The sequence below is a fragment of the Rhinoraja longicauda genome, chromosome 16, assembly GCF_053455715.1.
Source record: "Rhinoraja longicauda isolate Sanriku21f chromosome 16, sRhiLon1.1, whole genome shotgun sequence".
In the NCBI taxonomy this organism is placed as follows: Eukaryota; Metazoa; Chordata; class Chondrichthyes; order Rajiformes; family Arhynchobatidae; genus Rhinoraja; species Rhinoraja longicauda.
Window position 1 is genome coordinate 13,809,821 of NC_135968.1, and position 24,796 is coordinate 13,834,616.

General features: G+C 44.6%; 1 protein-coding gene across 3 annotated transcripts in view; it reads right to left on the reverse strand.

The window, feature by feature from the left end:
* LOC144601244 (catenin alpha-3-like) overlaps window positions 1–24,796 on the reverse strand; it is a 928,496-nt gene that overhangs the window by 117,487 nt on the left and 786,213 nt on the right. For 2 of the 3 annotated variants that reach the window (XM_078413253.1, XM_078413252.1), the window contains exon 13: window positions 8,574–8,714. In XM_078413253.1, coding sequence (XP_078269379.1) covers window positions 8,574–8,714 — 141 coding nt within the window. Of the gene's footprint in view, window positions 1–8,573; window positions 8,726–24,796 lie in introns of all 3 variants that reach the window. The other variant, XM_078413251.1, reaches the window with a different exon arrangement.

Consider the following 24,796-nt stretch of genomic DNA (forward strand, 5'->3'; position numbering starts at 1 on the left):
CTTGACTCAATGCCTCCTATATTCAACTGAATCATAGAAACATAGAAAATAGGTGCAGGTGTAGGCCAATTCGGCACTTCGAGCCAGCATCGCCATTCAATATGATCATGGCTAATCATCCAAAATCAGTACCCCGTTCCTGCTTTTTCCCTATATCCCTTGATTCCGTTAGCCCCAAGAACAAAATCTAACTCTCTCTTGAAATCATCTAATGAATTGGCCTCCACTGCCTTCTGTGGCAGAGAATTCCACTGATTCACAACTCTCTGGGTGAAAATGTTTTTCCTCACCTCAGTCCTAAATGGCCTACCCCTTATTCTTAAACTGTGACCCCTAGTTCTGGACTCCCCCAACATCGGGAACATTTTTCCTGCATCTAGCCTGTCCAATCCCTTTGGACAATGGATATTTTTAAGGCAGAGATAGATGGATTATTGATTAGTGCAGGTGTCAGAGGTTGTGGGGTGAAGGCAGGAGGATGGGGTTAGGAGGGAGAGATAGATCAGTCATGATTGAATGGTGGAGTAGACTTGATGGGCCGAATGGCTGAATTCTACTCCTATCCCTTATGACCTCAAAGTCCCAAGGTAATCACTCATTGATTGGGGCAAGGCTTGCCCACTATCATGGACTATAATGGAAAGTTGAGCAGCATTAATGGCAACAAGGTGTCCCTCCCAGATGAGCTTAATGCTCGCTTTGAACAGAAGGTCGGTGGGAGGACATCATCCGCCCGTCAGTTCTGGGTGTTTCGGTACCCATAGTCACTACAGCAGACATAAGGTCAGCTTCCCTGAGAGTGAATCCAAGGAGAGCAACGAGCCGGGATGGAGTCCCCAGCTGCGAACTCAGGACCTCAGCTGAGTAGCAAGCAGGAGTATTCACAAACATCCACCGATCAGAGTGTGTTCGTTCGGCAAATAAAATAGTCTATTAGAGCAGCTCAATGTAGCTATGTACGTATACTCGGTAAAACGAGATCATTTAAACAGAGTCTCTGTGAAGCACAGCAAACGAGAGTTAAATCAAGTTACTGCAAAGACCCCTAATGAAAGCAGGACTATTTCTCCAGTAAAGCGCAATGAACAAAGAAGTTAGAATGATACAAAATATGAGCAAATCAAATTTGTTTCGGCTGCTGGCTGGCAACTGGGCCTGGTAAATGGGAGGATTGCTGCATTATATTTGTACTAATCAGGCTCTGTGGTGTTGCTATATACACGGGTTATGCACTGTTAATCATTGAGATGCAGCATGCAACAAGATTCTTTGTAAACCCATGGCCATTGACTATTTTTAAGTGGATACTGTCAAAGGTGGATCTGATTCTCTGTTCCAAGTCTCCAGGCGAGCATGGTTATCACTTGTGCCCAAGACGATGTGAAAGTATTTGAGGGGTCAAAATGCCTGAATGGAAACAATTCCCCAGATTGACTGATTTTGCAGCAAATCCTGGCAGGAGCTGAACTCCCTGAGCAGACAGGGATTTGCATGAGAATGAACAGGAAGCATCAAACAGTAAATAGAAACATCAACACTTCAGAAATTCACAGCAGAAAGTTCCCATTCCTCAAGCTCCCTTTAAAAAATACATTGCAGCCTTGTTCGGTCACTTGTGGGCTGGGCATGCCAAGAGGCTTTATAAAGCGAGTCTGTGACACAGATTTCACTGACATGTACAGATCAAAGTCTACATCACTTTATGTCAGGTTACAGATGCCTGAGGGGAGTCAGCTCTTGGTGTGTTGATGGCATCTGGAAAGTGAAGCCAGATGTCATGGTGTACAGTTGAATCCCAGAGACCCCACAGACAAACAGCAAAAAAAACCGAGAAACATCTCAGTAGCATCTTTGAGCATTGGGGGGGGGGGGGGGGGGGAGTGAATGAAATGACACTGGACGTCATTTAGGCTGCTGTTTGCATCAAGCTGTGTTCAGTTGCTAGTGCAAGCAAATGTGAGTCCCTGCCAGCAGCCTTATCCGACCTGTATAGGAAGGAACTGCAGATGCTGGTTTAAACCGAAGATAGACACAAAATGCTGGAGTAACTCAGCGGTACAGACAGCATTTCTGGAGAGAAGGAATGGGTGACTGAAGAAAGGTCTCGACCCGAAACGTCACCCATTCCTTCTGTCCAGAGATGCTGCCTGTCCCGCTGAGTTACTCCAGCATTTTGTGTCGAGCCTTATCTGACCTGTTCTGCGGCAGCTTGGTTGAGTTCAACTCCCTGAGTTTGAGACGCGGTCTGGTCTCAGTAGATCTACCATTTTAGAAGCAACGGTAATCTCATTTAAAGCGCAATTAATGCTGGCAGAACTTAATGTTAATTGGATCAGAAGAGTGTGAGAGTTCTCAGCTTTTTTGCAGTGTAGCCGCAAATGGCAGTGTTCAATAATAATCTGAGTGAACAAGTGCAACAATTAACAAATTGCGGAGCTGCAAATAGCAATGGAATGATTGGCAACAGAGGAATGATCACAGTTGCTGCAAAAAGTTTTGGGACATGGACTCCATCTTATTGAAACATATAAGATAATTAGGGGATTGGACACATTAGAGGCAGGAAACATGTTCCCAATGTTGGGGGAGTCCAGAACAAGGGGCCACAGTTTAAGAATAAGGGGTAGGCCATTTAGAACGGAGATGAGGAAGAACTTTTTCAGTCAGAGAGTGGTGAAGGTGTGGAATTCTCTGCCTCAGAAGGCAGTAGAGGCCAGTTCGTTGGATGCTTTCAAGAGAGAGCTGGATAGAGCTCTTAAGGATAGCGGAGTGAGGGGGTATGGGGAGAAGGCAGGAACGGGGTACTGATTGAGAGTGATCAGCCATGATCGCATTGAATGGCGGTGCTGGCCCGAAGGGCTGAATGGCCTACTCCAACACCTATTGTCTATTGTCTATTGTCCATTGGGTTGAATCAGATTGGATTCAGTCCATCACTTAGATTTGTCACCCATGGTCCTCACCTGGCCTAATCTGTAATTTTAGTTTAGTTTAGTTTATCTATTGTCATGTATTCAGAGATACAGTGAAATGCTGCTATCCGCATGCTATCCTGTTGGTTCATGCTCCATATGAGTATAAAACATCCTCTTCTGAACAGCACGCAGAGAGTTGTCACATTCCCGAGCCATCTTGCAGCTTCCAAGTCTCTGGGAAGTCTTATCTTCGTCCAAGGAGATACGAAGTTGTCATCTTAGGTCTGCTAAGGATTGATGGGGTTGGCCTGGCCCAGCGCGAGGCCGTCGGCTGCCCGAGGCTCCATGCAGCTGCCGCAGGCTAGCGCTCCATCCACTCACTCACCCGCTTGCTGAAGGGCCGGCTGTGGCCAGCTCTGCCAACGCCACATCCTGCAACCTCGGCAACTGCTCCAGCAGTTGCCCCTGCGTCTCTGCACACCAAGGACACCGCGTCCCATTTCCTGAGCCAATTACAAACCTTTGGGGCACTTTCCAGGGGCGCAGGAGGTGAGATTGCAGACTGTTCACAGCTGCCATCTTTCCCCTTCACTCTCACACCGCTCCCACCATCTTCAGCAGCTGAGAAGCATCACATGGGATGGATAATGGCGTATCCATTGTTCTGCATCATCAATTGCCTCACCTTCCTTTCTCGTTCACTGTCCCAACTTCTCCGAAGGACAGTGGAAACCGTGGTGCACTTCTGCAAAAGGCATCTGTAGCGTAACATCCACAAATTGAACCTGTCCGGGTCAATTGTTCAGTTCTCAGTTCAGTTTAGTTTATTATCACTTGTACTGAGGTACAGGCAGAAAGACAATACATGGTTACATCGAGCCATTTACACTGTATAGATACATGATAAGGGAATAACGTTTAGTGCAAGGTGAATCCAGCAAAGTCCGATCAAGGATTGTCCGAGGATCATCAAAGAGGTAGATAGTAGTTCACCACTGCTCTCTGGTTGTGGCAGGATGATGCAGTTGCCTGATAACAGCTTGTGTAGAGTTAAAGGAGCTGATTGCTTGATATCTAACAGGCAGCCAGCAAGGAGTCAGCTTCTTGGCACCCTCCCCAAAGCCTCCACACCCTTCCAATAAAAGAGTGACCAGAACTGCACACACATGTTAACAGGGCTGATCCTCCACCCCGACATCTGCACCCACTCCAAACCTCTGCACCCTTCCTCTCATGGGGCAACCAGAACTGTAATTCCTGAATTTTGCAGCTGAAGTTGAGAAATCTGTCAATTTAGTTTAGTTTCGAAATACAGAGCGAAAAACAGGCCCTTCGGCCCACCGGGTCCACGCCGACCAGCGATCCCCGTATATTAACACCATCCTACAGACACTTTGGGACAATTTACACATACACCAAGCCAATTATCCTCCAAACCTGTACGTCTTTGGAGTGCGGGAGGAACCCGAAGATCTCAGAGCAAACCCACATGGTCACGGGGAGAACGTACAAACTCCGTACAGACAGCAACCGTAGTCGGGATCGAACCCGGGTCTCCGGCACTGCAAGCGCTGTAAGGCAGCAACTCTACCGCTGTGCCACCGTGCCGCCCAGTTCTATCCAACGGTTCAGTTGTTGACTTCACAGACCGAGGAGGGAATGTGGATCTGATTCTCCACTGGGAACACAAGATGCATCATTCAATGAGAACATGGTTGTCAGCGACTCAGTTCCAATGAGCTATCTGTAACCATCAATATCATAACCAAACAATAAATAACGAGATGGACGCTGTGATTCATTGTTTTAAGCGATTCATTAATTTAAATTTGAAACGTCATTAATTGCACCTTTATCATTGTCATAATTCACTTCCCACTGAGTGATTTTTAATTATGAAGAGATACTGTTTTCTATCGTCAAGTGAGGTAAATATTGAGAGTATCAAAGAAGAAGCTTTGTGCTAGAGTTTAGTATTAGGTTTCATCCCATTTAAGACTATTTTATTTTATGTACACTGGGTGATGACCTTGACATGACAAAATAGCAGCTGAATGCTCAATTCAGCATTAATTATTTACAACTCCAAGCTCCTGAATTATTTTTCCTGAGCTTGAAAAATGTACGTTGGTCTGTTGAGAACCCATTGGCCTTTCAACACACCACCACGAGTATTAAGAATAACAAAGTTTGTTCTCTGCGGCTTCATAATTTAAAGCAAATGCAACAGCAAAGTGACCTTGCCACTGTTAAAAAATGATAGACAAGTTCGTTTGTGACAAAACTTATTCCAACTTATCAGAGAGAAGATCAAGATCAAAGGTTGGCAAAGGACGAAGATGGTGAAGTGGGAATGGTCAAGAGCTTTGCGTTCCTGTGTAAATATCACCGACAATTTGTCCTGGACCAAACTCATTGAAGCCATGGCCACAAAAAAGCACACCAATGCCTTTAATTTCCTTGGAAGCCGAAGGAAGTTTGGTATGGCTCCAATGACTCTTACCAACTTTTACAGATGCACTGTAGAAAGCATCCTATCGGATGCATCACAGCTTGGTTTTAGCAACAGCTCAGTGCAATAATATAAGAAATTGCAGAGAGTTGTGGATGTAGCCTAGTTCATTACACAATTGGGGTAGCACAGAGGGGCAGTTGGTACAGCTGCTGCCTCACAGCACCAGAGACCTGGCTGTCTGTCTGCTGTCTGCTATCTGTGTGGAGTTTGCATGTTCTTCCTGTGATGGGGGAGGGGGGTTCTTCTGGGAGATCTGGTTTCCTCCCACATCCCAAAGATGTGCATTTTTTTAAGTTAATTAGCCTCTATAAAATTTACCGTAGATTGCAAGGAGTGGATGCATAAATGGGATAGCACAGACCTTGTGTGAGCGGGTGATCAATGGTCTGTCTGAAGAAGGGTCTCGACCCGAAAAGTCACCCATTCCTTGTCTCTGCCTGTCCCGCTGAGTTACTCCAGCATTATGTATCTACCTTTGATCAATGACCAGCATGGGTTTGATGGGCTGAAGGGCTTGTTTCCATGCTGAATCTCTCAATCAATCCAGACTTCCCACCCCCCATAGACTCAGTCTACGTTTTACGCTGCCTTGGGAAAGCAATCAATATAAGCAAGAACCACTCACACCCAAGTCATTCCCCCTTCTCCCGTCGGTAGAAACTTGAAGGCAGGTAGCACCAGATTCAGGATCAGCTTATTTCCCGCTGTTATAAGACTAATGAACAATTCTCTTATAAGCTAGGGATGTAAGTCCTGATCTCCTGACCTAACCGAATGCAGATCTCACACTTTTTTCCTCACAGGGCTTTCTGTGTAACTGTATAATGCAACAACACTGTAACGTTTTATTCCGCAATCTGGTATTTTTTTCTTTGTTGTACTCTTGTAACAGCTTAAGTGTATTCATGTGTAGAATAATTTGAATGGATAGCAAGCAATACAAAGCTTTTCGCTGTTATTTTGATAATAATCAACCAATACCAATATTACAGCATAGAACAGGCCATTCAATAGAGACAATAGACAATAGGTGCAGGAGGAGGCCATTCGGCCCTTCGTGCCAGCACCGCCATTCAGTGTGATCATGGCTGATCATTCTCAATCAGTACCCCGTTCCTGCCTTCTCCCCATACCCCCTGACTCCGCTATCCTTAAGAGCTCTATCCAGCTCTCTCTTGAATGCATTCAGAGAATTGGCCTCCACTGCCTTCTGAGGCAGAGAATTCCACAGATTCACAACTCTCTGACTGAAAAAGTTTTTCCTCATCTCAGTTCTAAATGGCCTACCCCTTATTCTTAAACTGTGGCCCCTTGTTCTGGACTCCCCCCTAACGAGAGATGCTTCGTTGTCATCTCCTCCTAGCTAACAATGATCTATTCTACATTTTCCCTGAGCACCATCCCCTTTGATGTCTCGTTTTCACACCTTACACTTCCTTATCTCTGTGTCTCCCTCTCCCTTAACTCTCAGTCTGAAGAAGGATCTCGACCTGAAACATCACCCATTCCTTCCATCCAGAGATGCTGACTGTCCCTTCTTTACCACCTACTATTTTTGATCAAAACTGTCCTTATTTCTCAGTGTGGCTCAAGGAGATAAAAGGGCCAGCCATCCCGACATTATTGGGATTGTCTGGTTAAGCTCCATGTCCAGATGTATGTTATTGTCTTGACCTTTCGCTCGTGCTATCTGGTTACTCATGGTGAGCACAGTACTGTGGAAGTTTCTGCAGGAAAGGGTTTTAAAGGGAATGAAACTGTCAGGATCATGAACGCATGCAGTAAAATGTAGAGAGTGCGCTGGGTAAATGTTGGAGTTGGCCCAATTATGCATTGTTTTCACTGGTGCTTCAAAATAATCTTAATGATTACTTGGTAGTACAGTGATTCCTGCATGACCCCCTGGCAAACAGCTCCACATTCACTGAACACCCACAATAAATGACATTGAAGGCTTCCAAGTCAAGGTGAGCACTTCTTTCAAGCAGAAACACAGCTGGGCTTCCTTCACCCACTTTCTCAATGCGTCATGCCCGATTTATTGAAAGAGTGCTGCTCCATTTTCCAGCTGAGGCTAGGGTGATCCGCCTGTATGTGGGACCTGTGAATTCTCATTACATTGCAAATAACAAACCTGTCACAATTCATTCAGGAAAAGGTCTCTGTAATTTACATTTGCATTTCACCACCTCGTGCAGGGTTTTGTCTGTTACCTACTTGAGCGGTTTAACTTAGTTTGAGGAGGTAAGTTACGTGGTGATTCATGTAGGAAGGAACTGCAGGCGCTGGTTAACACCAAAGATAGACACAAAATGCTGGAGTAACTCAGCGGATGCTGGTTTGACCACGTCACCTGTTCCTTTTCTCCGGAGGTGCTGCCTGACCCACTGAGTTACTCCAGCATTTTGTGTCTTATGTGGTGGTTCCTTCAGGAAGACTCGAGAGTTGACAATTCTGCGGATTGTTAAAATACTAGAGGGCATAGCTTTAAGCTGGTGGGGCAAAGTTTGAAGGAGCTGTGTGGAGGCAGATACAATAGTGGCATTTAAGAGACTTTCGGATAGGCACATGGATATGCAGGGATATGGATTATGTGCAGGCAGATAAGAGTTAGTCAGATTGGCACAGACATTGTGGGTTGAAGGGCCTGTTCTTATGCTGCACTGTTTGATATTGTATGTTCTATGCTACTGTTGTGAGAAGTGAATGGGTAGAATTTGGCCATCAATATGGTCCTATGAGTCACAGAATCTGTGTGTTGTGGGAAAACCAAACACTGACCTTCTGTAGACCCAAGTCGCACTAGCTTCTCGCTTTCACCCAACAAACAATGGCCGGTTTCCTTTCTCATTGTTACTTTTTTGCATATCTTTCATTCATTGTTATGTTCTCTCCTGAGATGCTGCCTGACCTGCTGAGTTACCCCAGCATTTTGTGAATAAATATCTCTCTACATCATCGTCTATATCTCTCGCTTCCCTTTCTCGTGTCTTTCAGTCTGAGGAAGGGTCTCGACCTGAAACGTCACCCCTTCCTTTTCTCCAGAGATGCTGCCTGACCCACTGAGTTACTCCAGCTTTTTGTGTCTATCTTCGGTTTCAACCAGCGCATCCAAGAAGCAAGGAGAAGGTAAAAACACTCACCCTGATCATCAGAACAGCACATCGGATGTTGTGAACTGCATCGTAGACCTTCCTGGAGGCTTCCACAAAGTCGCTGTCATCAAACTGGGACGCGGAGCCGATGCTGATCCTTTCCAGAGCAGCATTCACTTGTGTAACAAACTCCGCAACAGCTAGGAAGAAGTGAAAATGAAGACTTCAGTTAACGTATGGCTACCTTGAAGGCAGCCAGTGCACTCGCATTGAACCTAGAATCACAAAATCTGCCAGCTCAAAGGTAGTCATTTCATGTATCGTGACTAAGCCTGCTCTTAGAAAATGCAATTTAATTTAGTTGCAATCAAGTCTTATCTCCTGTCTTATCTCCTGTGAGATAACTCCCTGGTCCACTCGTCCCTTCCTACCCAAACCACCCTAACCCCGGGCACTTTCCCTTGCAACTGCACGAGATGCAACACCTGTCCCTTTACCTCCCCCCTCAACTCCATCAAAGGACCCAAACAGTCTTTCCAGGTGAGACAGAGGTTCACCTGCACCTCCTCCAACCTCATCTATTGCATCCGCTGCTCTAGATGTCAACTTATTTATATCGGCGAAACCAAGCGCAGGCTCGGCGATCGCTTCGCTGAACACCTGCGCTCGGTCCGCATTAACGCAACTGATCTCCCGGTGGCCCAGCACTTTAACTCCCCCTCCCATTCCCAGTCTGACCTCTCTGTCATGGGCCTCCTCCAGTGCCATAGTGATGCCCGCCGGAAATTGGAGGAGCAGCACCTCATATTTCGCCTGGGCAGTTTGCGGCCCGGTGGTATGAACGTCGACTTCTCCGACTTCAGATAGCTCCTCTGTCCCTCCCTTCCCCTCCTCCTTCCCAGATCTCCCTCTATCTTCCTGTCTCCACCTATATCCTTCCTTTGTCCCACCCCCGACATCAGTCTGAAGAAGGGTCTCGACCCGAAACGTCACCCATTCCTTCTCTCCCGAGATGCTGCCCGACCTGCTGAGTTACTCCAGCATTTTGTGAATAAATCGATTTGTACCAGCATCTGCAGTTATTTTCTTATACTTATCTCCTGTGAGCTCTGCAACGCTTTTTTTTTCTTGTTGATTCCCCTTTTGTCACCAAATCATGGTCATTTGCTGCACTATAAACATGTCTTCCACCTATTATGTCAAACCCGTCACTGGGAGAGAGGATACTTACATAAACATTTCACCTACAGGGTTATAGAACTGAGAATGAAACACTGCAGAAAAATGTGCTCAATACCTTACCGCACTAAACAAACCACATCGAAACAATTTGTTGATTATGTGGCTATTTCTCTCTATCACGAGTCCCTGAACACTATTCATGTACTGCAAAATGTTGCATTACTCAGAGTTTTGTACTGACATCTACACTGTGTGCCGTGTGCAGGAGGATTGCCAACCTGCTCTTTACAGGATTGATCTGCAGAAATACAGAGAAAACCCCCTCTCTCCGCCATAGCATGAAGTGACAAATAACATTCAGCACACAGTTATCAGCACAAGGTTATTGTGGGATTTTTGACCTGTGATTTTAGAAAGTGGAACACCGTTGTCAGTGCCATTCAGACAGTGCATGAGGTAACTCATTAAAACTCTCCCACACTGTATTATCACCTAATTGTAAGAAATGTTATTCATCACACAAATGATAGTCATGTACTTTTCTGACGAATCCCATGCGTATTCCTATTCCGTGAAGCAGGTCAGCACACGTCCACTGTGAGATTTTTGAGCTATTCGACAGAAAGAGGAGATGAGGTGGGACTACTGTGTGCAGTTTTGGTCTCCAAATTTGAGGAAGGATATTCTTGCTATGGAGGGCGTGCAGCGTAGGTTCACTAGGTTAATTCCCGGAATGGCGGGACTGTCGTATGTTGAAAGGCTGGAGCGATTGGGCTTGTATACACTGGAATTTAGAAGGATGAGGGGGGATCTTATTGAAACATATAAGATAATTAGGGGATTGGACACATTAGAGGCAGGAAACATGTTCCCAATGTTGGGGGAGTCCAGAACAAGGGGCCACAGTTTAAGAATAAGGGGTAGGCCATTTAGAACGGAGATGAGGAAGAACTTTTTCAGTCAGAGAGTGGTGAAGGTGTGGAATTCTCTGCCTCAGAAGGCAGTGGAGGCCAGTTCGTTGGATGCTTTCAAGAGAGAGCTGGATAGAGCTCTTAAGGATAGCGGAGTGAGGGGGTATGGGGAGAAGGCAGGAACGGGGTACTGATTGAGAGTGATCAGCCATGATCGCATTGAATGGCGGTGCTGGCTCGAAGGGCTGAATGGCCTACTCCTGCACCTATTGTCTATTGTCTATTGTCTATTGACTCCCATCTTGTTTCATACCTGAACATTATACTTTTGTTTAGAGATACAGCACGGAAACAGGCCCTTCGGCCCACTGAGTCCACACCGATCAGCGAGCCCCACCACATTAACACTATTCTACACTTGGGACAATTTTTACATTTTTATAGCAAGCCAATTGACCTACAAACCTGTATGTCTCTGGAGTGGGGGAGGAAACTGAAGTTCTCGGAGAAAACGCACCAGTCATGGGAGAACGTGCAAACTCCGTACAGACGAGCACCCATACCCAGGATCAAACTTGGGTAAGGCAGCTACTCTACCGCTGTGCCACCGTGCCGCCCTACTCCTCAACTGGGGTTCACCATACGTAGTGAGGAAGGGTAAATGCGCTTCTTGAATGAGGCCTAAATCCAATCCTGACTCAGAAGCCTGAATCCTAACACAGCCAATAGCGTGCAATTACTGGAGCACACAGCCATGGTAATTCTAACCCATGGTTTACTGAACCGCACAGCCATGATAATCCTCCCACCATCCTCACAGACCTCTCTCAGATTCGATCACTCATGACACGAGGGGCAACTGACCAGCCCTCTCATTGTTGGGATGTGGGAGGAAACCAAGGGGGAAGCCCATGGTCACGGAGAGAAGGTGTAAACTCCACACAGACAGCACTGGTGCTCTGAGGCAAGAACCCTATCAGTTGTGCCACAGTTCCTTCCCATTGCCAACTGACGACATATCCCCACTCCACATCATGACTGTGGAAGCTTCCAACATTTATGGATGGTTGCACCGGAGACAGTGGAGCAGGAGGTAGCCTGTGAGATGCAAGTCTGCTCGTTGCCCATCCCTTGGCCCACGATGTCCACGCCGAACATGTTGCCAGGTTAAACTTGTTTCCTCTGCCTGAATGTGATCTATATCCCCCCCAACCCCTGCATAGCCTTGTACCTATCTAAAAGTCTCTTAAATACCACTATTGTATCTGCCTCCACCACCACCTCTGGCAGTGTGTTCCCGGCACTCACCATTCTCTGTGCAAAATATTCATTGAGGTCCTTGTCCATCTCCTGGGACAGGCTATAACAGTCACAGAGTTACAGTGGTCAGGACAGGCTATAACAGTCACAGTGTGACTGTGATTTTTTAGATTTAGAGATACAGCGCGGAAACAGGCCCTTCGGCCCACCGAGTCCGCGCCACCCAGCGATCCCTGCACATTAACACTATCCTACACACACTAGGGACAATTTTTACATTTACCCAGTCAATTAACCTACATACCTGTACATCTTTGGAGTGTGGGAAGAAACCGAAGATCTCGGAGAAAACCCACGCAGGTCACGGGGAGAACATACAAACTCCGTACAGACGGCGCCCGTAGTCAGGATCGAACCTGAGTCTCCGGCGTTGCATTCGCTGTAAGGCAGCAACTCTACCGCTGCGCCACCATGCCGACTGTGGTCAGGATGGGCTGCAGTCACAGAGTTGCCGTGATCAGGACAGGCTATAACAATCACAGAGTTACAGTGGTCAGGACAGGCTATAACAGTCACAGAGTGACTGTAGTCAGGATGGGCTACAGTCTCAGAGTTACAGTGGTCAGAGGATGGGCTGCAGACACAGAGTTGTTGTGGTCAGGACAGGCTATAACGGGATTAGAATGGTTAGAATGGGATACAGCCAAAACACTGGAACAAAAACAGAAAATACTGGAAAATCTCAGCAGGCCAGCACATCTGCGAAAAGAGAAAGAGTTAATAGAGTCATAGAGTCATAGATTGAAACAGTGTGGAAACAGGCCCTTCGGCCCAACTCGCCCACACCGGCCAACCAGTGTCCCAGCTACCCTAGTCCCACTTGCCTGCGCTTGGTCCATAATCCTCCACACCTGTCCTATCCATGTACCTGTCCAACTGTTTCTTAAATCTTTCAAGTTTGTGACCCTGTGTCAGAACCGGAGGTGTCTGACCTGCTGAGTTTTACCAGTATTTTTTTTTTCCAGCAACTGTAGATTTTGTTTGGGATTTTCACAGTTACTACACTCCAAACAGTGACCACAGCCAGCCACAGAACTACTACCGTCTGGACAGAATTTATGGTCGGCTGAACAATTACTACAATTGGAACAAACAGTTACAGTCAGCCGCAGATGTAGTGCAATCAGAACGAGAGCTACAGTTAGCTGCAGAGTAAGTGGAGTGCAGAGAGGAGCCACGTTCATTCACAGGCTTGCTGCAGTCAGGTCAGGGCCACACGCAAAATGGAGAAATGGCACCTCATATTTCATTTGGGTAGCTTGCAGCCCAGCGATATGAACGTTGAATCCTCTAATGAAGTCAAAACTTCTACTTACACTCCCCTCCTCTCCCCTCTCCTCTCTTCCCTTGCCCCCTTCCTCCACTCTCATCATGTAACCAGTTGCACAGTTCTCCACATTGTTTCCCTCTTGAGACTTCCCTGTCTCTTGCACCTTCCCTGGCCAACAAGTTTCAGTTTCAGTTCAGTTTATTGTCACGTATATCGAGGTACACTAAAAAGCTTTTTGTTGCGTGCTAACCATGGGGTCTACCAAGGCAATGCCTCCCCCCACACCCTACTTTCAGTCTGAAAAAGTGTCCCGACCTGAAATGTCACCCATCCTTTTGCTTCAGAGATGCTGCCTGAACCGCTGAGTTACACCAGCCCTTTGATGTCTATCTTTGGTATAAACCGACATCTCCGGTTCTTTGTCTCGACAGATTTCAATACAGTCAGGAAGGGTGAAGGCTCATTTGCTCCTGGGTGTCGGCAGGTGGCCCATGAAGGAGGGAAGTGACTGTCATCTGCCGGGAGTCATGTCTCCCTCTTCCCCTCCACCTTTGGGCAAGAGTGTTTCAAAATGGCGTTCCTCCAGGTTCAGGGACTGTTCCTTCCCGACTGTTACCAGGCAACTGAGCCATCCTCTCACCAGCTAGAGTGCGGTTCTGACCTCCCACCTGCCTTATTGGAGACCTCTGAGCTATCTTTAATCAGACTTGTCGGACTTTATCTTGCACTAAATGTGGAAGATTTTATGTATCTCTGTAACTATCCTTTATCTGTACACTGTGGACAGCTTGGTTGTAATCATGTATAGTCTTTTCCTTGACTAGAAAACACGCAACAAAAATCTTTTCACTGTACCTTGGTACACGTGACAATAGTAAACTGAGCTAAACTAAACTAATTGCAACATTTATTTTAATTTTATTATCATTTAAGTTTTGCATTCCTTAGAAAAATCCATTACACCCACAACCTCAACCCTATCTGATATTGACAAAGGGATCTTCAGCATATCATGTCAAGAGGTAAAAATCAACTGTCATGTAGAACGATTTAGATTAGGTGATTTTAGACTTCCACTGTTGTGAGAATGGAGGCATAATATTTCCTGAAAGATTTACAGTTAGTATTGTGCCTGTTAGTCAACAAAGCTTAAATTAGAAATTGATTAGACTTTTTAAAGTTGTATTGATTAAATCTAACTGATCTTCAAATAGACTGGACTAATCCAACTGGAAAAATAGTTTTTAGAAAAAGCAGCTTCCGAGAGAAATTGTGGGCATAGGTAAGGAACTGGTTACTTCAGAAATGGTCAAGTGTAAAGAAAATGGATTAATTAGTAATTTCACGCAAATGGCCCTTCTGGAGTTGTTATACAATGATGGAATCTTACATTCAGATTGAGAATGTCAATGATAAATCCAAAACTAGTAAATAATGGCAGAGTACTTAGCCTGATGCCTCGCAGGTCTAAGGATCCGAGTTCAATTCTGACTTCAGATATTGTCTGTAGGGAGCTTGAACATCCTCATTATGACTGCTGGGTTTCAGGCAGGTGCTCTGGTTTCCTCACTCATCCATATCACATGCTGGTTGATTAGTTGGCTGAGATAAATGACCGAGGACTTTATTCTGCAAACCTGCACATCTTTGGGAGCTATTAAGGAACCAGAGGACCCAGAGGAAACCCATGAGGTCTCAGGGTGAACATGCAAACTCCACACGTGTCCTAGGTCAGGATTGAACTGGGATCTCTGGTGCTGTGAGACATTGAAACAGAAAATAGGTGCAGGAGTAGGCCTTTCGGCCCTTTGAGCCTGCACCGCCATTCAATATGATCATGGCTGATCATCCAAAATCAGTACCGGGTTCCTGCTTTTTCCCCCATATTCCTTGATCCCATTACCCCTAAGAACTAAATCTAGCTCTCTCTTGAGGCAGCAGCTTTACCAGTTGCACTGCTGTGCTGCCATGAAACAGCCAATGTCATCAAACTGCTCAGGAAAAGAGTTGCCAATTAGCCTAAAATCCGTGGTTGTGATCTATCATTAAAATTTAATGAAATAGAGTCATAGAGTCATTGTCTTTGAGCATGAAACACACTCCATGACTCCACCTATCCATGCTGATCAAGATGCCCTATCCAAGCTAATCCCATTTACCTGTGAAATGCGTAAAATTAGCAGGCTGTGTTCATATGAATATTTGAAAGAGCAATTATGTTTGACAATTTTACTGAGAGTTATTTGAGGGTGTAATCTAGTAACAATAGATAATTCATATTATATTTATCATGCTCAAAGGAGAAAATTTGGCCAGCAGGTCTATGCCTCAATAATGTTCCTTCAGATTGAGAATATTGTAGTACAATGGTCCCTTGGTGGCAAGGTTATTCAAATGGTACAGCTCAGCAAGAAATCATTTGGCCCATCATGCCTGGCTCTTTAGTAAGAGCCATCTAATTAATCCCAATGCCCTGATTTTCCCCAAGCCGAAGGCATTTTTCCATTTCAAGCAATTATCTATATCACCCATGAAACAAACTACTAAATCTTCCGCTGCCATCCTTTCCAATGGTACGTTACAGATTATAACGACCTTCTGAGGAAACAAGATTGTCTCCTTCACTTTCACTGCTGATTATTTTCATTTGGTCCCGAGAAACAGTGTCACGTTATCTCACGTGGCACGGTGGAGCAGCGGTAGAGCTACTGCCTTCCAACGCCAGAGACCAAGGTTCAGTCCTGTCTATAGGTGCTTGTCTGTATGGAGTTTGTACGTTCTCCCCGTGACCGCGTGGGTTTTCTCCCAGTTCTTTGGTTTCCTCCCACACTCCAAAGACGTACAGGTTTGTAGGTTAATTGGCTTGATATAAATGTAAATTGTCCTTAGTGTGTGTAGCGTAGTGTTAGTGTGCGGGGATCGCTGGTCGGTGCTACGTCGGTGGACTGAAGGGGCCTGTTTCCATGCTGTATCTTTAAACTCAACTAAACTGAAATCTTCCATAATTGTATTCATCTCGACTGGGCCTACTCTACTCAACCTTCCCACTAAAATTCACTCATCTAAGAGGACTCTCTGCTTCTCTTGACTCTCCAATTAATTGAACCCCTGATCCCCAATACCATTCTGATAAGTCTCCTCTCCACCCTCTCCAGTAGTTTGGCAGCTCTCAGGAGTGCAGCCTGGACCTATACACTATCCCGGAACCTTCATCACAAGAGGATCGAATAAAAAAAGTAGAGAAATCTTACTACAATCAAGTAGAACCCGTGTGAGACAACCTCGTGAATATTGCATATGGATCTGTATCCATGTCTAAAGAAGGACATGCCTGCACTAGAGGGAGAGGAGCGAGGCTTCACCAGATTCAATGTGGACTTGTCACCTGAGGAGAGATAAAGCAGATTGATGATAATTGAATTTAGGAGAATGAGATGTGGCCCCATTAAAACACACAAAATCCTTACAGCACATGACCGAGCAAAGGCAGAGTTGATGCCTTTCTTGGCTGAGGCGTGCGTATCCAGGGGGCACTGCCTCTACATAAGGAATCGCCTAATCTGGATGGAGATGAAGACATTTCTTCACCCAAAGGTTTAGTTTAGTTTATTCTCATTGTCACTTGCACTGAGGTACAGTGAAAAGCATTTTTGTTGCGTAATATCCAGTCAATGAAAAGACTATACATGAATATAATCAAGCAATTCACAGTGTACAGATTAGGGATACAGGGCACGCCTTTTAGTGTGAGATAAAGTCCGATAAAAGATAATTCAAAAGTATCCAATGAGGTAGATGAGAGGTCAGGACCGCACTTTATCAGGTGAGAGGACGGCTCAGTTCACTGATAACAACTGGGAGGAAATTGTCCCTGAATCTGGAGGCATGCGTTTTTAACCCTGTACTTTGATGGGGGAGGAGAGAAGAGGGGTGAGACTGGTCCTTGATTATGCTGGTGGCCTTGTCAAAGCAGAGTGAAGAGCAGATGGAGTGAAAAAGTCTCCCCTTATGACCCTCTCATCTTAAACCTATTTCCTCTAGGTTCAGAATCCTCCACCTTAGGAAAAAAACTGTGAGCGTTTATGTAAATTTGACCTGTAAATTTTCACTTACATCGTATGCAAGTAATTTTTGATAGATCTAAAAATTAAGCCTATAAATTCTAACACGTTCATTGATTGTAACGTTCTCCTCCAATTCGGTAGAAGCATTCTTTGAAATTATTTAATCTCAGAGAATTTTAGCTGACGTTGCTAATTGTTTGCCGTCTTGTGACCATCACAACTACTTCATCCAAAATTCACAGGTCAGTTTTGAAAATAAAATCATCTCTCCTCAGTTGTCAAGTACATTCACATGAAAAATGTACTTCTTTGTCATCGGGTGATGTATAATGCAGTCAGTAGGTAGCCAGCTGTGGAGTTAGCCTCGAATCAGCCTATATCTCAGTCTTGTGTTGCAAGACACAAACTCATTCAGTCAATAGATTTACACCAGCAGCATCTCTGAAATTCTCAGCCTGCTTTCGTTAAGGTGCATGCACTTTTCTAGGTGCTTGCAGGTAACCAGGCAGAGCTGGGAGGTTGCCAGATGATTCAGCTGTAATATTGCCCTCGATGAAGAGCTGGCTGAGGCAGAGATAGACAAATTCTTGATTCGAACGGGAGTCAAGGGTTATGGGGAGAAGGCAGGAAAATGGGATCAGGAGGCAGTCAGCCATGATTGAATTGCGGAGTAGACTCGTTGGGCCGAATGGCCTTATTCGACTCCTATAACTTGTGAACTTGGGCAGAAAATGCTGTTGCTGGAATGGATCAAAGCCAGCGCTGGAAGCCCAATGTCTGGCCTTGATGCCGGTGTTGGGGTAGAGATCAGCCCTGTTAACACAGGTGTGCTGTTCAGGACAACATTTATATAGGAAGGATGGAGAGGGTGCAGAAGAGGTTTGCGAGAGAAGTATTTAAATTTGTGAGAGGCACAGATAGGGGATGTCAGTCAGAACCATTGTCCCAGGGGGGAAATGTCATAAACTAGAGGGCATAGCTTTAAGTTCAGAGGGTGAAAGTTTAAAGGAGATGTACAGAAGGAAGTTTTTTTTTTACACAGACAGTAATGGGTGCCTGGAACAAGCTACCAGGGGCAGCGGTGGAAGCAGATTCGAGAGTGCCGTTTAAGAGACTTTTAGATAGGCACGTAAATATGCAAGCAATGGAGAGATATAAATCACGTGCAGCCAGAGGGGATTAGTTTAACTTGGCATCATCTTGGGCACAGACATTGTTGTTGTACTGTGCTGTTCTATCATTCGAATTGTCATTCGAATTGGAAGATGTAATCTGTCCTGGAAAGGATGATGGTTGGGCAAAAATTAAGTTGCATTTGCATCACGCAAATGAGAAAGAGGTTTGAGGGATTACCTTTGGAGCAAAAAGGTTGCTTCAGTTCTATTGGGTACAACTTTCCACTTTGGTCACAGGCCATAAGCCTTTATTAGAAATTCGCAGTCCTCGGTTGGCAATACAGACAGTGGCTGCATTACAAAGGCAATGGAAGGCTGCTTTCATATAGCAAGACAATTGTAACATCAAATATAAAAATTCAAAAGAAAATGCATTTGCAGACCTCTTGTCAAGGTTATGATGTCAGAATTCAGATACAGAAAGTGATGAAAGTACCATCAAATTATTTATTTTTGGTTTTCAACAGTTTTGATGTCTGTTATGACACAAAAGCATATCATTTCAGAGCAAGTGCAGGAAACATTTTTCAGAGGAATGAATTAATCAGACAAATTTCCAGGTACAATTACGGTACATGACCATGTAAGATTATGTTAAATGGAGTTTATTATGTTAGGTTTGTTAAGGACACGTTGTGGAAGAGCTTCATATTGAAATATTATGGCATTGTCAACATGAATCCTATAGCCGGAGGTACAGTTAATTGGCCAAGGTTAAATTAAAATCCTGAGGAGTTAATAGAGACATGCATTGATGGCAGAACCAAGCCAAAGAGGGCCCATTTATAGAGTTGGAAAATGGTCAATAAATGCTTTCTGAAGAGTAAATGTTGATTAATGTAAGAAGGGAATTGATAACTTCTTAGTATGGTCACTTGAAATGGACTGAAATGGGTCGAGCACATTAACAGAAAGCACCATTGAAGGATCGTGATGTACATGGACACTTCTGATTTTATCTCCAGTTCTCACAAGATATTTCTTTGCATCACATACTTCAGCCATCACTCCGGAATTTCTTTTGTTTTAGGTAGTGTTAACAACACAGAAACTGGCTTTGATTTATTTCTCTGCACGACTTCATTTCTGCTTCAGTTATCTCTGCTCTGCAACTAAGCACTATTACAGTATGAGCCTTATATGTATTAGTAACTCAGCGGGAGTGCAACTTGTGTGGGAATATGGCACCATCCAGCACAGTTGTTAATGCCGGTCTCATTGTTAAATTTGAACTCCGCATTAACGTTCAAAGAGATTCACCAAATTACTTCTCATTGGTATTCACCAGGGAGCAGGAAGTGGAGGCTATAAAATTAAGGGAGGGGTAAGCTGATACGTTGGAGCATGTCTGTATCAGGATGGACGAAGCTTTGGAAATATTAGTACATGTTAAGGTGGATAAATCCCCAGGGCCGGACAGGATCCATCCCGAAGGAAAGCAAGAGTGGCGAATGGTGAGATTTCTGCATCTCTGGTTAATTTTTGCATCTCCGTTAGCCACAGGTGTGGTAAAGAAAACTGTAGGATTACATACAAGGGCAGTTGGAATGAGCCTGAGAACAACTGGCCAATGGGCCTTTCATCAGTTGCAGGGAGCTTCTGAGGAAAAGGACTTATGTTCACTCGGAAAAGGGAAGGGACTGATTAAGATGGATTCAGCATGGTTTGGTGCTCACGAACTCCATAAGGCTTCTGATTAAGGTTGGTGGGCTTGATCCACAAGGGATTTGAGGTGTGGTTGCAAACTGGATCCAAAACTATTAGTCCAGGTGTCAGAGGTTATGCGGAGAAGGCAGGAGAGTGGATTTAGGAGGGAGAGATAGATCAGGCATGATTGAATGGCGGAGTAGACCTGGTGGGCCGTTTGGCCTAATTCTACTCCTATTCCTTCTGACCTTCAACTAGCTTGGTGGTAGGAAGGCAGAGGGTAGTGGGGTGGGTGTTTTTATGATTGGAAGTCTGTAACAGGAGGTGTAGCATGGGGATAAGTGCTGGGACCTTTGTTGGTGGTAATATATAAAAATTACTTGGATGAGAATGTAAATTGTACTGATTGGTAAATTACAGGCAACATAAAAATGAGTGAAGTCGAAGATAGTGACGCGGTTGTTAAATGACACGACGTGACATAGATCAGTTGGAAAGTTGGGGCGAATGGTGGCAGGTGGAATTCAATCTAGTCATGTGTGTGGCAATGCACTTTGGGAAGTCAAGTTCCTGTTGGACATACAGAGTAAATGGCAGGACCGAAGGAACATTGATGTACAGACGGAGCAAGTTTCATGGCTCTCTGAAAGAGGCAATTCGGGTGGGTAGGGTAATGAAGAGGGCATTTGGTTTGCTCACTTTCAAAGGCATGTTGGAATGTCATGTTGCAACTGAAGTATTGGTTAGACAGCAGGCATATCTCTGGTCCCTACACTACAGGAAGAATGTTGCAGCAATAGACACTGCAGGATAGATTCACCAGGATGTCACCTGAAATGGGGGGGGGGGGGTTAGAAAACAATAGGCTGGCTTCATTCTCACTGGAACATGGGAAATTTAGGGGTGACCTTGTAGATGTTTATTTAATTATGTGGGTCGCAGACAGAATCGAGGGTCAGTCTTTTTTTCCCCAGGGCAGGAGATTGTAGAACTAGAGGGTAACGGTTTAAGATGTGAGGGGAGAAATTTAACGGGATCTGATAGGTAGGTTTTTCACATAGAGAGGGGGTGGTTACCTGGAACAAGCTGCCAGAGGAGTCGGTAGAGTCAGCAGTAACTACAATATTTAATAGGCATTTAGATGGGTACTTAGATGGGAAAAGCATAGAGGGATATGGGCCTAATGCAGACAAATGGCAGTAGCGCAAACAGGCATCACGGATGGATGGAAAGGGCCCGTTTCTGTGTTGTGAGATTCTATGATTCCATGATTTGTTTCTTTCAGAGTTTGTTTGACAATTTTCATTAACTTCTCAGCCACAATCTTTGGTGCCGCACTGAAATGAATGCACATTTCATACCATTTGATTTTTGTGAAAACATTCAAACAGAAGCAAACAAAACTGTGGACTGTTATCTGAGACCAGTTTATCTAACAAGTCATGACATGAAAATGCGCCATTTGTCTCTTGTTTGCTCTCATTCTGTCCACAGATGATTCTCAGCAGCCTGGAGTTTTCTTCCGCAGTATCAGCCACACTTCCAGTTTAGGTTTCATTAGCAAACTTCTCAATCGCAGCTCCTACATTTAGAGTATAGGTCATAAAACAGTACAGCACAGTAGCAGGCCCTTCAGCCTGCAATGTCCGTGCTGACCATGATGCCAATTTAAACTAATCGCCTCTGCCTGCATGTGATCCATAACATAAGGTCGTAAGGACATAAGGAATAGGAGTAGAATTAGGCCATTCAGCTATTCAAATCTACTCCGCCATTCAATCATGGCTGATCTATCTCTCCCTCCTCACCCCATTGTCCTGCCTTCTCCCCATAACCTCCACACCTGTAATAATCAAAAATCTATCTATCTCTGCCTTAAAAATATCCACTGACATGGCCTCTGACAGATGTACTAATCAAGAATCTATCCATCCCCTGCATATCCATGTGCCCACCTTAAAAGCCTCTTAAATTACACTATCCTACCTGCCTCTACCACCATGCCTGGCAACACATTCCAGACATCTATCACTCTCTGTACATTAAAATCCACATTGTTGACATAAATCAGGAAAGACAAGGGCCTTGGTACCGATCCCTGTAGAAATCACTGTATTTAGCCCAACAGTTACTAAAATTGCTGTTGGCCACAGCCCTTCCCTTCCTCTCCCACGCTTTGCCTTTTGCCAGAGTCTGTCATGAATGCTTCAGAGGCAGCATCTCTGCACCATCTGACCAAGGTTTAGATTTAGGCTTCAGGTTTATTATTGCCAAGTGTACTGAGGTACAGAGAAAAGCTTTGTTTTGCATGCTATCCAAACAGATCAGATATACCACACCTAAAAACTATCAAGTCACTCAGGTACAACAGAGAGAGAGCAAAGGGAAAGACACAGAGTGCGGAATATAGTTCTTAGTATTGTAGTGCATGTGGTGCATCAGTTCCATAGACAACGTGCAATAACCATAATGGAAGGAGAGGTAAATCAGATAGTACTCGAGCTTATGGAAGGATCGTTCAGTAGCCTGATAACAGAGGGGGAAGAAGCTGCTTCTGAGTTTTGTAGTTTCAACCTCTACCGGACGGGAGCAGGGAAAAGAAAGAATGACTGGGGTGGGGCAGGTCCTTGATTATGCTGGCTGGTTTTCCAAGCCAACGTTAAGTGTAGACGGCGTCGATGATGGGATGGGATGTGAGGGACTGGGCTACGTCCTCAAATCTCAGCAATGTTTTACTGTCCTGGGCAGTCCTGCTTCCCACACCAGGCTGTGAGGCAACCCAACAGTATGCTTTCATCCAGACCACGCTGTCTGACTCAAGCATTCGGAGAGACAGCAAGGTTGGCTCTGTAAGTCTGGGCCAGTTCCTTGTGTGCGAACAGTAGGCAGCAATTCCAGGTAGTGGCCTGGATCTGACCATGACTGACCCAATGTGAGGTTTTTGTGAAAGCACCTTCTTAACACATGGCCGCTTGCACAAGGAGGTAAGCAGAAAACAGATGCAAGGAATTGGATGACCTGGAGGTTACACATTATTTTAACTTGGATATACACTGCCACGTTTTCATCTTCAGAGTGGTGCAGCTGGTAGAGCTACTGCCTTACAGTGCCTGAAACCGGGGTTTGCTCCTGCGGGCTTTGGGCGCTGTCGGTGTGGTGTTTTCACATTCTCCCTGTGACCGTGAGGGTTTCCTATGGGTGCTCCGGTTTCTTCCCACATCTCAAAGAATTGGGGGGTTTGTAGCCCAATTGGCCTCTGTAAATTGCCCCTATTATGAAGGGAGTGGATGGGAAAGTGGGCTGACATAGAACTATTTAAAAGACATTTAAAAGACTCTTGGACAGGTACATACTGTAGATAGGAAAGGTTCAGCAGAATATGTGCCAAACGCGGGCAAATGGGACTAGCTTAGTGGGACATCTCGGTTGACACGAATGAGTTGGGCCGAAGGGCTTATTTCCTTGCTGTATGACACTATGACTTGAACTATTGTGGATGGGTGATCGATGATTGGCGTGGACTTGGTGGTCCGTAGGGTCCTGTTTCCATGCTGTACTTTTCAATCACAGGGTTTAAATGTCCGTCCCTGAAGTCAGGCACTGCGGGAGCTTTGATTCATGCAGAGGCCAAGAAGCAGCTCATCACCACCTCCTCAAGGAGAGTTAGGAATGGACAATAAATCCTGCCTCTGCCCACAACGTCCATATCCACCGAATCAATAAAAGGACAAATCAGCTGTCATTTTCCAGTTAATAATTACCATCTAAATGTGAATATTTATTGTATGCTCTTTGCATGAAAAGACATATGCCCTTTTGATTAAGAAATAGAGGGCAGCAAAATGTAGTTACTGAAATAATAATCATTTTTTGATTGACTTACGAATAAAAATTATGTTGCAGTAATTGTCCATTGGTCAATCTGTAACACTTAATTTAATGTATTGTACTTTCTTAAATTCTATAGCAAATTCATTCCCCTTTCCGCAAATCTAAACTTAATTGTTTATTTAATGCCCAAATTTAAATGTCTTGTTTAATTCATTGCTCAGTCTTCAATAATAGGTCTGTATTTTGCTCATTCTTTCAACATATTACTTGTCATGTTACTTATACTTTTGTATTTAATCTATTCCAGGTTCTAGAATATTTAGTTTAACTTCACACTATTTTCTAACCAAGTTTAATTTATTGCTCACTTTTTAATGCTTAACTTTACTTCATGCCCTGTAATTAACTTTTAATTTAATTTATTGCTTATTGCACAAAACTTCGTTTAATTTACTGCTCATTCTGTAAAATGCAGTTAATTTATTGTTTATTCATTCTTGAGGTAGGGAGAGCATTAACAATGAGAAATACATTCCTAAAAAGTGATAAATTGAACACAGTTTCAAAGTAAATTTGAATGACCAATTATGAAACTCACCAGCTGATATTTTTGCCATTCATTAAGAAATTGGTTTAGTTTAGATTAGTTAGCTTAGTTTAGTTTAGAGACACTGTGTGGAAACAGGCCCTTCGGCCCACTGGGTCTGTGCTGACCAGCGATCTCCACACATGAACACCATCCTACACACACTACGGACAATTTTTACATTTACCAAACCAATTTACCTACATACCTGTGCGTTTTTGGAGTGTGGGGGGAAACCGACGATCTTGGAGAAAACGCACTCAGGCCACAGGGAGAAGGTACAAA